The sequence below is a fragment of the Oncorhynchus mykiss genome, chromosome 31 (assembly GCF_013265735.2).
Source record: "Oncorhynchus mykiss isolate Arlee chromosome 31, USDA_OmykA_1.1, whole genome shotgun sequence".
Taxonomy (NCBI): Eukaryota; Metazoa; Chordata; class Actinopteri; order Salmoniformes; family Salmonidae; genus Oncorhynchus; species Oncorhynchus mykiss.
In genome coordinates, this window is record NC_050571.1 from 17,856,550 (window position 1) to 17,865,594 (window position 9,045).

The window sequence follows — 9,045 nt, forward strand, 5'->3', positions numbered from 1 at the left end:
CCACATTGACTCTGTACCAGTACCCCCTGTATATAGCCTCCACATTGACTCTGTACCAGTGCCCCCTGTATATAGTCTCCACATTGACTCTGTACCAGTACCCCCTGTATATAGCCTCCACATTGACTCTGTACCAGTACCCCCTGTATATAGCCTCCACATTGACTCTGTACCGTAACACCCTGTATATAGCCTCCACATTGACTCTGTACCGGTACCCCCTGTATATAGCCTCCACATTGACTCTGTACCAGTGCCCCCTGTATATAGCCTCCACATTGACTCTGTACCAGTGCCCCCTGTATATAGCCTCCACATTGACTCTGTACCAGTACCCCCTGTATATAGCCTCCACATTGACTCTGTACCAGTGCCCCCTGTATATAGCCTCCACATTGACTCTATACCAGTGCCCCCTGTATATAACCTCCACATTGACTCTGTACCAGTGCCCCCTGTATATAGTCTCCACATTGACTCTGTACCAGTACCCCCTGTATATAGCCTCCACATTGACTCTGTACCAGTGCCCCCTGTATATAGTCTCCACATTGACTCTGTACCAGTGCCCCCTGTATATAGTCTCCACATTGACTCTGTACCAGTACCCCCTGTATATAGTCTCCACATTGACTCTGTACCAGTACCCCCTGTATATAGTCTCCACATTGACTCTGTACCAGTGCCCCCTGTATATAGTCTCCACATTGACTCTGTACCAGTACCCCCTGTATATAACCTCCACATTGACTCTGTACTAGTACCCCCTGTATATAGCCTCCACATTGACTCTGTACCAGTGCCCCCTGTATATAGCCACGCTAGTGTTATTTACTGCTGCTCTTTAATTATTATTTTTTATTAAAACTGCATTGTTGGTGAAGGGCTTGTAAAGTAAGCATTTCACTGTATGGTCGGGCGGCAGGTATCCTAGTGGTTAGAGCATTGGACCAGTAACAGAAAGGTTGCTGGATCAAATCCCCGAGCTGACAAGGTAAAAAATCTGTTTTTCTGCCCCTGAACAATGCAGTTAACCCACTGTTCCTCGGTAGGCCGTCATTGTCAATAAGAATTTGTTCTTAACTGACTTGCCAAGTTAAATTTAAAATACGTTTACACTTGTTGTATTCGGCACATATGATAAATAAAATTTAGTTGACCAGAGCAGCACTACCAGGGCAGAAATATGACGGTGTCACATTGAAAGTCACTGAGCTCTTCAGGAAGGCCGTTCTGCCAATGTTTGTCTATGGAGATTGTATGGCTGTGTGCTTGATTTTATGCAATGGGTGAGGCTGAAATAGCCAAATCCACTAATTTGAAGGGGTGTCCACATACTTTCATATATATATATATATATATATATATAAACTGTAGTGGATGTGCAAGAGATTACATGCATTTAGTTACCTTTGACCAATAAATGCATCAAAAGAACATGCAGCCTGACATTGATAAAATCTCAGTATGATTTTATTAAGTTAAAAACAGGGAGTTAATCTTAACCAAAATGTAAAATGAAGAAAAAAACACATTGCCTCAAATAAATGTACCATTAGTCTCTACTTAGTGTTCATAGTATCATTAGCATTTCTGGAACACTGCCTTACTCTGCTTTCCATGCTGCACCCTTCAGGCTTGACGTTTGTGACTCCGACTGTAATAACTCTTTATTGCATACAGAATAAACTCAAAAGCCTAATTTCAAACTCCAGGAGATCAGGGGTGTAATCATTTAAACAAGTGTTTCAATTGGACAATTTCAGATTAGTCCCTCCTCGCTTCATTTGCTCCCATTTAAGAAACGTTTTGCAACAGATCGGCATAATGAATGGTCATGAATTTAACTGAAGTGAAGGCTTTTTACTCCATAAAACAAATCTCATATCTGCAGATAAAATATGAAATAAATAGTTCCAGACAGCTGCTCATGATAGACATATGTGTGGCAAACAAAACAGAAAACATTCTATTATGCCCCTTGTCCAACAAAGGGGAAAATTTCCCCCATGCTGTTAGGAAGAGGTAGGGGATGAGGTGTCAAATCCTTACAACTCCTAAGCAATAACAATTATATACAAACAAATATGCCTGAAAACTGAGGGGTTGGTTGGCACAGTCAGGAGTTAAATATGGTAACCACATTTATGGAAAGATGCAAATTTGTACAGCATATTAATATATGTACAAAGACAAATTAAAAGTGGGAGAAATTACTTTTCCCTCCATCTAACCAATAAGCTCATCTGCACAGAAATAAAGACATGTGGGCAGAGAAGGCCAGTCTCAGTGCAAATGCTCCAGCTTGCGAAGCCGCAGGGGGTTGGGCAGGGCCTGTGGGTTCGGGACAGCGGAAGCCTCTTGGTCAGGGGAGCGGAAGAGCACCCTACCCCGATGATTGAACATGTAGAAAGATGGGTGGTTCCTCAATGTGTCAAATGTCCTGAAAAATGGGAAGAGGGCATTGAGTCAAGTTTAAACTATACTCATGTTTTCAGTGACATGGGTCAATAACAACATAGGGCTATCCATATAGGAAAGTCCATGACTAATATGAAATGGTGGCTTACTTGTTTTTCAGCTCTGAGGAGGCATCCATTTCTTTGAACTCTCCCGCAATGTGGACTATACCATAAATGGTCAGAACAAACGCTAACAAAGTCTGTAAGACAATCTGCAAAACAAAATGAAAACAATATGGCAAACGGAGCAATGAATACAATAGATAAACATCAAATAATATAATAAATAATGTAACTAGCTACAACAGTATTAAATAACTTACATCTACTGGTAGGGTTTCATTTTCTTTTTCTGTCAGACGCATGTAGGATCGATCTGGTGGTAGAAGAGAATAACATTTATCACACTGGAAGCAATGTGGCTACAGTTAAGACCAAAAACAAGTTGGTAGCCTAGTTCCATCCATAACAGAGGTATATTCACTCCGCCGTTTGTGGCTAAACGTTTCTTAAACGGAAGCAAACGAAACGGGGAAACCTCTATCTGAATTTGTCCAATTTTTATTTGCAAAACGGAACTGTGGACTAATGATTACACCCCAGATTTTACAATCTAATTTGCATAACTGTTAGATAGTACTTGGACTTGGGGAGCATAGCTTCCTTGTTTTCATTTTAACGAAGGCTTAGTTAGTAAATTAAAAATATATATATTTTATGCTAACATTGTACTAACATATCGCGTTGGCAAGCAGACATTGACTGATCTACAAACAATGACTATTTATTTATGATACAAGGTGATTTGTAGATCAGTCAGCAGTCGCCTGCACTATCGGCTGCAATGTCGAAAAAGCCCATTGTTAGCTACTGTAGCTGCTTGCAGTGACAATAATATGATATACTAAGTAGTTAACTAACTAAATAGCTAGTTAGTAGTTAGACATGTCTGGCCATATTAACTAATTTCCATTGCTTGCTAAACTGTTTTGGTTGATGTGGAATGGAAATTAGCTAGCTAGCTCGCGCTACTTAACAGGCCGCAGTTCACTGCATGGCTGATATCTATGTGGATTTTGATCTAAAGAGCAAAATAAAAACCCAGATATGATAATCTTCTTTGTTGATATCGCACTTACGTTGAGCGGCTGAGAAAGCTGCATGAGCCAAGGCAAATAGACCAACACATACAACACCTTTCCAAAAAGACGAAGCCATCTTCATGAGGAAAGAAAGGAAATGAACAGTGTCGCTACAAAATGTCGTAAGCGATGAAGATGAACCCGGAAGTGGGATATTGATCCTTTCTTCTTCTTCTGGGGATTTTTTAAAATGTCGGATGGCAACCAACTTTAAGGTCCTTTACCGCAACCAACTGGACTGGAGTGTAAGACCAGAGACGGAAGGTCTAAAAACCTACCCAATGTTCTCAATATTCTAATCTCACGAAGGAAATGAAATCCATAATTAAATACTACATCCCCTGATCATTTCCCCAAAGTAGTCAAATGCCTTCTTCTTAATTGGCTAATTTCTCCCAAATCATAGGAAAACCCACCCAGTTGACTTCTTTAAAATGGTGGAAGCCTTCAATGGCAATGTCCATGCTAAAACGAGTCCTCTATCTTTCTCTAACAACAGGCACAACTCAGATATAAAGTTGTTTTTATTTGCCCGAAATGCCACCTGCGTTTACTTATATCAGTGCATTCCTAACAACCTTATTATTTGACAAAATAAGCCTCACATAGAAAATAAGCAATTCCATTTTTAGTTGACCAAATCGACAATTTCTCAATGACCTCCATTCAAAAATCCTTCACATCGTGGGTTTATTTACGTGGAAAGATTTTGGGTGGAGTAAAACCTTTACCCTTCGCCTCTTCCTCTCTGATCTCGTGGATTAAGAGATTAACAGCCTTTTTAGTCCATAGTCCATCGAATTATGCTACCCTTCATATCAGCTTTGCTTCCTTTACAGTTTTCAAACAAGGACTTCTATTCTAAAGTTTCTTTACATTTTTTTACCTGGAAGTAGTTACTTTAATCTTTTTTTCTCCAAAAATGGGTTGTTCCACCGCTAAACCCAATTACAAAGAAGAATAAGAAGAAGGGATGCTTGCCCAAAAAAGTGATGTTAGGATATATAAATTATCCTGTACAAACGTTTTTGCCGAATACATTACATTGTTAGAGGTGTCAAGCTTATGTGCTTGTGGCAGCAGTGTGTAGGAGGGAGATTCCTATGTGTGAGAAGTGTGCAGAAGACAAAGGAATGTGTAGCATGGGGAAAGTAGTGGTATATGCTAGTTGTAGGGGTGGGGTGCCCATGGAGCTGGGGATCAACCTGCGAGAGAGGCAGGTTGAGGTTTCCAGGGTTAGAGTAGTGCAGAAGTTGTCTTATGCTGAGACAGTGAAGAAAGTAGAGGAAGATGGTTCAAGGGGAGGGATCCTGAGAAGAGTGGTGTGAGCAGTAGACCTGTACCAGTACAGAAGGATAGTGATATATGCTTCAGAAAGATTGGATTTTTAGCATTTATAGCAATGGTTACTGTACTGCAGGGATGGTACGTAAGTCGCAGAAAATTGAGGTTGTGGCGGCAGCTGCAGAGAGGTATTTGGGTGTATGAGACTTGACTTCAGAAGAGTGGTGGTGTCCCGTCCTTTCCGGCTTTTGGCCTGAGGCAGGACTATATATATGTAAATAGTGGAGTAGGGTGGTGAGTTTTTAGTGCGTGTACTGTTAGATGGTAAGGTATTTGTTTATTTATTTTTATTTTCAAGCAAGTATAAAGGAGTTATACTCCTGTCTAGTAGGTGGCGGTAATGCAAAATGTATTGGATGCCAATCGCCGCTAAATCTCATCGAAGAAGAAGGGTTGTTCCTGAGCTAGCCACGCACGATATTCTGTTTCTGCTAGATATAGGGAACTGCTTTTGTTTCAGTTTAAAATAAACAAAGATAAGAAACACCGTAGACATGGCAGAGGCGATTCAGAAGAAATTACAATCGGAGCTAGAAAAATACCAGCAGATGCAAAAAGGTATGTAGCTAACGTTAGCTCGCTAACTAGCTAACGTTAGCTGTAGCTGTAATGTTACATGCATGGTACATCTCTGCTGGCATGGTCATTTATTGTTACCTCAGCAGCTAGCTAGAAATTGACCCCTGTCTGGTTATACTGTAACAGCTAGCTATTAGGTCAAGTAACAAGTAACTTGCAAAATGTGCATTATTCTTGAAATCTAACGTTAGACAACTGCCCCTTTACTACCTGATCTTCCATACCCATTTAAAGCGTATCTTTATTTTTTTTAAAAAGTTGTTTCATAATATTCAGGCAAGTTAACTGGTTAACACCTTGAACCTGCTTTGTAGTATACCCCTCTGATCTTCCATCCCATAGGATCGGTCTTAGGATCTTACGATAGGTCGTCGTAAGATCAATAGTTTGTACAGTTGGCTACACCCTATACAGCATAGTATTACCATAGACATGACCATAGAAATGGATATTAGCTATGTTCTATTTACATCACTCAGTATCACTGGTCCTCTTGTACCCAAAGTTGTTATTGTTTACATGTGCATGTCAAGACCCACACTGATTTGCTAACGTTGCTTTTATTCCCTTTAGATGTTAGTAAGAGCATGTCAGCCAGGCAGAAACTGGAGGCTCAGGTGACAGAGAATAATATAGTCAAAGAGGTGAGTACATGTCTCTATCCTTTCACAATGGATGTTCAGTAATTATTCATTAATCCCAGTTCATATTCTGTTGCTGATTACACTTCCTTTCCGTCTTTCAGGAGTTGGACTTGTTGGACACCCAGAACACAGTTTACAAGCTTATAGGTCCAGTTCTGGTGAAGCAAGACTTGGAGGAAGCCAAAGCCACAGTGGCAAAGAGGCTAGAATACATAAATGGGGAGATGTGAGTCTGAAAGATAATGTTTATTCATTTTAATAACTCCACAAGGTGTCCGAAATAACAACTGCTTATTGCCTAAAGTATTTAATCCAGAAGTGTAACTCATATTTCTGTCTGTTTTGGGCTGTAGTCAAAGATATGAGACTCTACTAAAGGACATGGAGAAGAAGTCTGATCAGCATCGTGAGGTCCTGTCTAGTCTGCAGCAAGAGTACCAGAGGGCTCAGGGCCTGGCTGTGGGCAAGGTCTGACCAACAGATTGCATGGATGCACACACATACAGGGAGAAAGAAAAGCACTGAATCCAGCCGCAGAGCTTTACTACTCACCCAACAATGTCGCCATGAATCCAATTACTTATTGTCCTTTGTACTTATTGTATGCAGCTGCTTGTTAGTGTGACTTCTGTTGCTGTTATTATAATAAATACATTGCTTTTCTTTTTGTGATTAAATGCTTTGTCCATCTTTTTCCTGGTCACTAGTGAAATACAGTGCAGTGTCTAGACATTATTTGGAACATATATATGTATTGGAGCTGGGGCACGGTGGGGAAGATGGCCACAGACCGACAGAAGTGATTACTTTGTTGGTGCCCCATGAGCCAGCCAGTGTGACTGGGATGAGTGAGTAAAATATGTATTGCTATCAGGGCCATGGGGGATGTGTTATATTTTTGTTGAATTTTATGCAGAAGCCGATAATGTTACTTTCCTGGCTAAATTGACAGACAGGATCATTCCAGACAACAGTGATTACACAATTCGAGTTCTGCCACGTGGTCTGGTGTCAACCAGGCTAAAAATCTTACCACAGGCCACAGCAACTATTACAATTCCATGAATTACTTAATATGGCTAGTCTAGAAGTTGGGGACAAAAGAAATCAAACTCATGGTGAATGATGCAAATTCACTGAATAATTATTATACAACATATATTTACAAATTGTTTTCCCAGCCTGTTGAGGCACTAAATGTATGCCCATGTAATAGAAGTCTCTTTTTAGCGTTCTACACCACTACTTTGTGCCACATGATGGCGCTACTGATCCCATTGACTCCCTAACATCCTCAGCTTCAAAATTGCTACAATGATAAACCCAATGTTGGCTTAATAGCTATTAAGCACATGCCTTTTGTAAAAAAAAGTTACAGATTTCGGCCAATTTCAAAAGTTACACTGTACTGTTGTACATGTACTGACTGCCATGGTAGCTAAAATTATCATGATGCTGCTGGACTCCATCTCCAGGTCCCTGACAGTTGTTTGTGTTGCAAAATATTCGTAAATGTTATTTAATCAGATCATAAAGTTAATTATATATGAACTTTAAGCCAGGTAACGCGTCATTCAAACATGGGCCATGCACAACACATGCCAGTTTACTTTCAGAGGATTCCGGGTTTGGCAAATTATATTCTGATAATATAATCCCAACATCCTTTTTGAAGTCATTTCTCCCATAACATACTTTTCCAAGTTTTTACCCCACATTGGTTTAAAGATACACATATAACCTTGCTCCCGTTAAAAGTTGTTTAGGAACCCCGTGGTGCTCTTGCCACGACTTGAATTAACGAGGTGGGGAGTCGTTTGCTGGAGCGAGACATTTGCTCTAATTACAGAGGCAGGCAAGCGGGACCATGCGACCAGATGTTAACCGGAAGAATCTCATTCAAACCGCACTGGTAGCATTGCGCTTGAGCAAAGGGGTGTGTCCCCGCCCACATAAAGCGTGCACCCCCGCAGCTCCGGTCCCCATTTCTATTTCAATGAAAAGTGGATAGAGCACAGCGGAGACCGCATTGTGCAGCGTCCCCCGCAATTAATATCCAGCGGAGAAAGACCATTCCCCCTTCATTGCCCCCCTGAAGAGGATTTAACCAGCATGAATAATGGGCCTGAAAACGGCGCGTTGGTCTGCAAACCAATATTCCTCCACCAAACCTCACCCTCTGAAATGCCTCAATTTAAGACTGGCACAGCAAATGAATAAAGTACCTATTCATAGAATGGAATAAAGTGAAGGCGTACGCTACATTAAACGTTAGGCTAAAACATTAATGTAAATCATGTCAATTAATGTACACTTTATAATCATATCTCTGCATCCGTGGCACCGCAGCAGCATAGAATATCATTGATGTCATGGCTAAGGCTCTCAGACTAACCCATGGCCACAAGTAGGCCTAGTAACAACATGTGAAAATCATTATCGTGCAAGATCCCTCGGTTTGGTTCACTTTGATTGATTTAATTTATTTGACAATTTGTAAAATCCATACATAAAGGCCCTCCACCTGGTGACGCCTCCACATACAATTTAAGAAAATCAGCAACGATAACACAATAAAGCTTAACAGCTTATTTCCATTGTGGTCCTTATTTTCACATGGCGGTAAATCTGGCAAACCTGCACCATACGCGCCTTGGATAACATTCGCACTTACTTGCAGCAGACTGTCAAACTGCCAGTCGAGAAAATAAGAACGATGTCCCTTTTACAAGTGCATATGTAACTAACTCCCTCTTTAGAGATTTCCATGGGAAAGGAAAATAAAGGTGAAACTATACCACACCAAGCATCGAATTACACATAGTTCAGGCTACTCATTTCAAGAGATTCAAATGTGAATGAACCCACTGGGCA

At 40.7% G+C, this 9,045-nt stretch overlaps 2 protein-coding genes across 3 annotated transcripts; one reads left to right on the forward strand and one right to left on the reverse strand.

Annotated features, from left to right (window-relative positions):
• Positions 1-1,455: 1,455 nt before the first annotated feature.
• Positions 1,456-3,758, reverse strand: mmgt1 (membrane magnesium transporter 1). The gene is made up of 4 exons (XM_021583478.2): positions 3,602-3,758; positions 2,786-2,838; positions 2,571-2,674; positions 1,456-2,443 (listed from the first exon to the last, which is right to left on the reverse strand). Exons 1-4 carry the CDS (start codon positions 3,684-3,686, stop codon positions 2,287-2,289), a joined length of 399 nt encoding a protein of 132 aa, XP_021439153.1. The 5' UTR covers positions 3,687-3,758; the 3' UTR covers positions 1,456-2,286.
• A 1,312-nt stretch (positions 3,759-5,070) lies between these two features.
• Positions 5,071-6,848, forward strand: pfdn6 (prefoldin subunit 6). 2 transcript variants are annotated; one of them, XM_036969546.1, is made up of 4 exons: positions 5,071-5,506; positions 6,101-6,171; positions 6,273-6,397; positions 6,525-6,848. In XM_036969546.1, the coding sequence occupies exons 1-4, from the start codon at positions 5,443-5,445 to the stop codon at positions 6,643-6,645; spliced, it is 381 nt and encodes a 126-aa protein (XP_036825441.1). In that variant the 5' UTR covers positions 5,071-5,442; the 3' UTR covers positions 6,646-6,848.
• Positions 6,849-9,045: the final 2,197 nt, after the last annotated feature.

Coding starts and splice junctions, on each gene's coding strand:
- pfdn6 (XM_036969546.1), top strand. CDS start 5,443: ATGGCAGAGGCGATTCAGAAGAAATTACAATCGGAGCTAGAAAAATAC. Junction 5,507..6,100: donor ATACCAGCAGATGCAAAAAG/GTATGTAGCTAA, acceptor TATTCCCTTTAG/ATGTTAGTAAGAGCATGTCA. Junction 6,172..6,272: donor AGAATAATATAGTCAAAGAG/GTGAGTACATGT, acceptor TCCGTCTTTCAG/GAGTTGGACTTGTTGGACAC.
- mmgt1 (XM_021583478.2), bottom strand. CDS start 3,686: ATGAAGATGGCTTCGTCTTTTTGGAAAGGTGTTGTATGTGTTGGTCTA. Junction 2,839..3,601: donor AGCTTTCTCAGCCGCTCAAC/GTAAGTGCGATA, acceptor TTCTACCACCAG/ATCGATCCTACATGCGTCTG. Junction 2,444..2,570: donor TCCTCAGAGCTGAAAAACAA/GTAAGCCACCAT, acceptor CCCATTTTTCAG/GACATTTGACACATTGAGGA.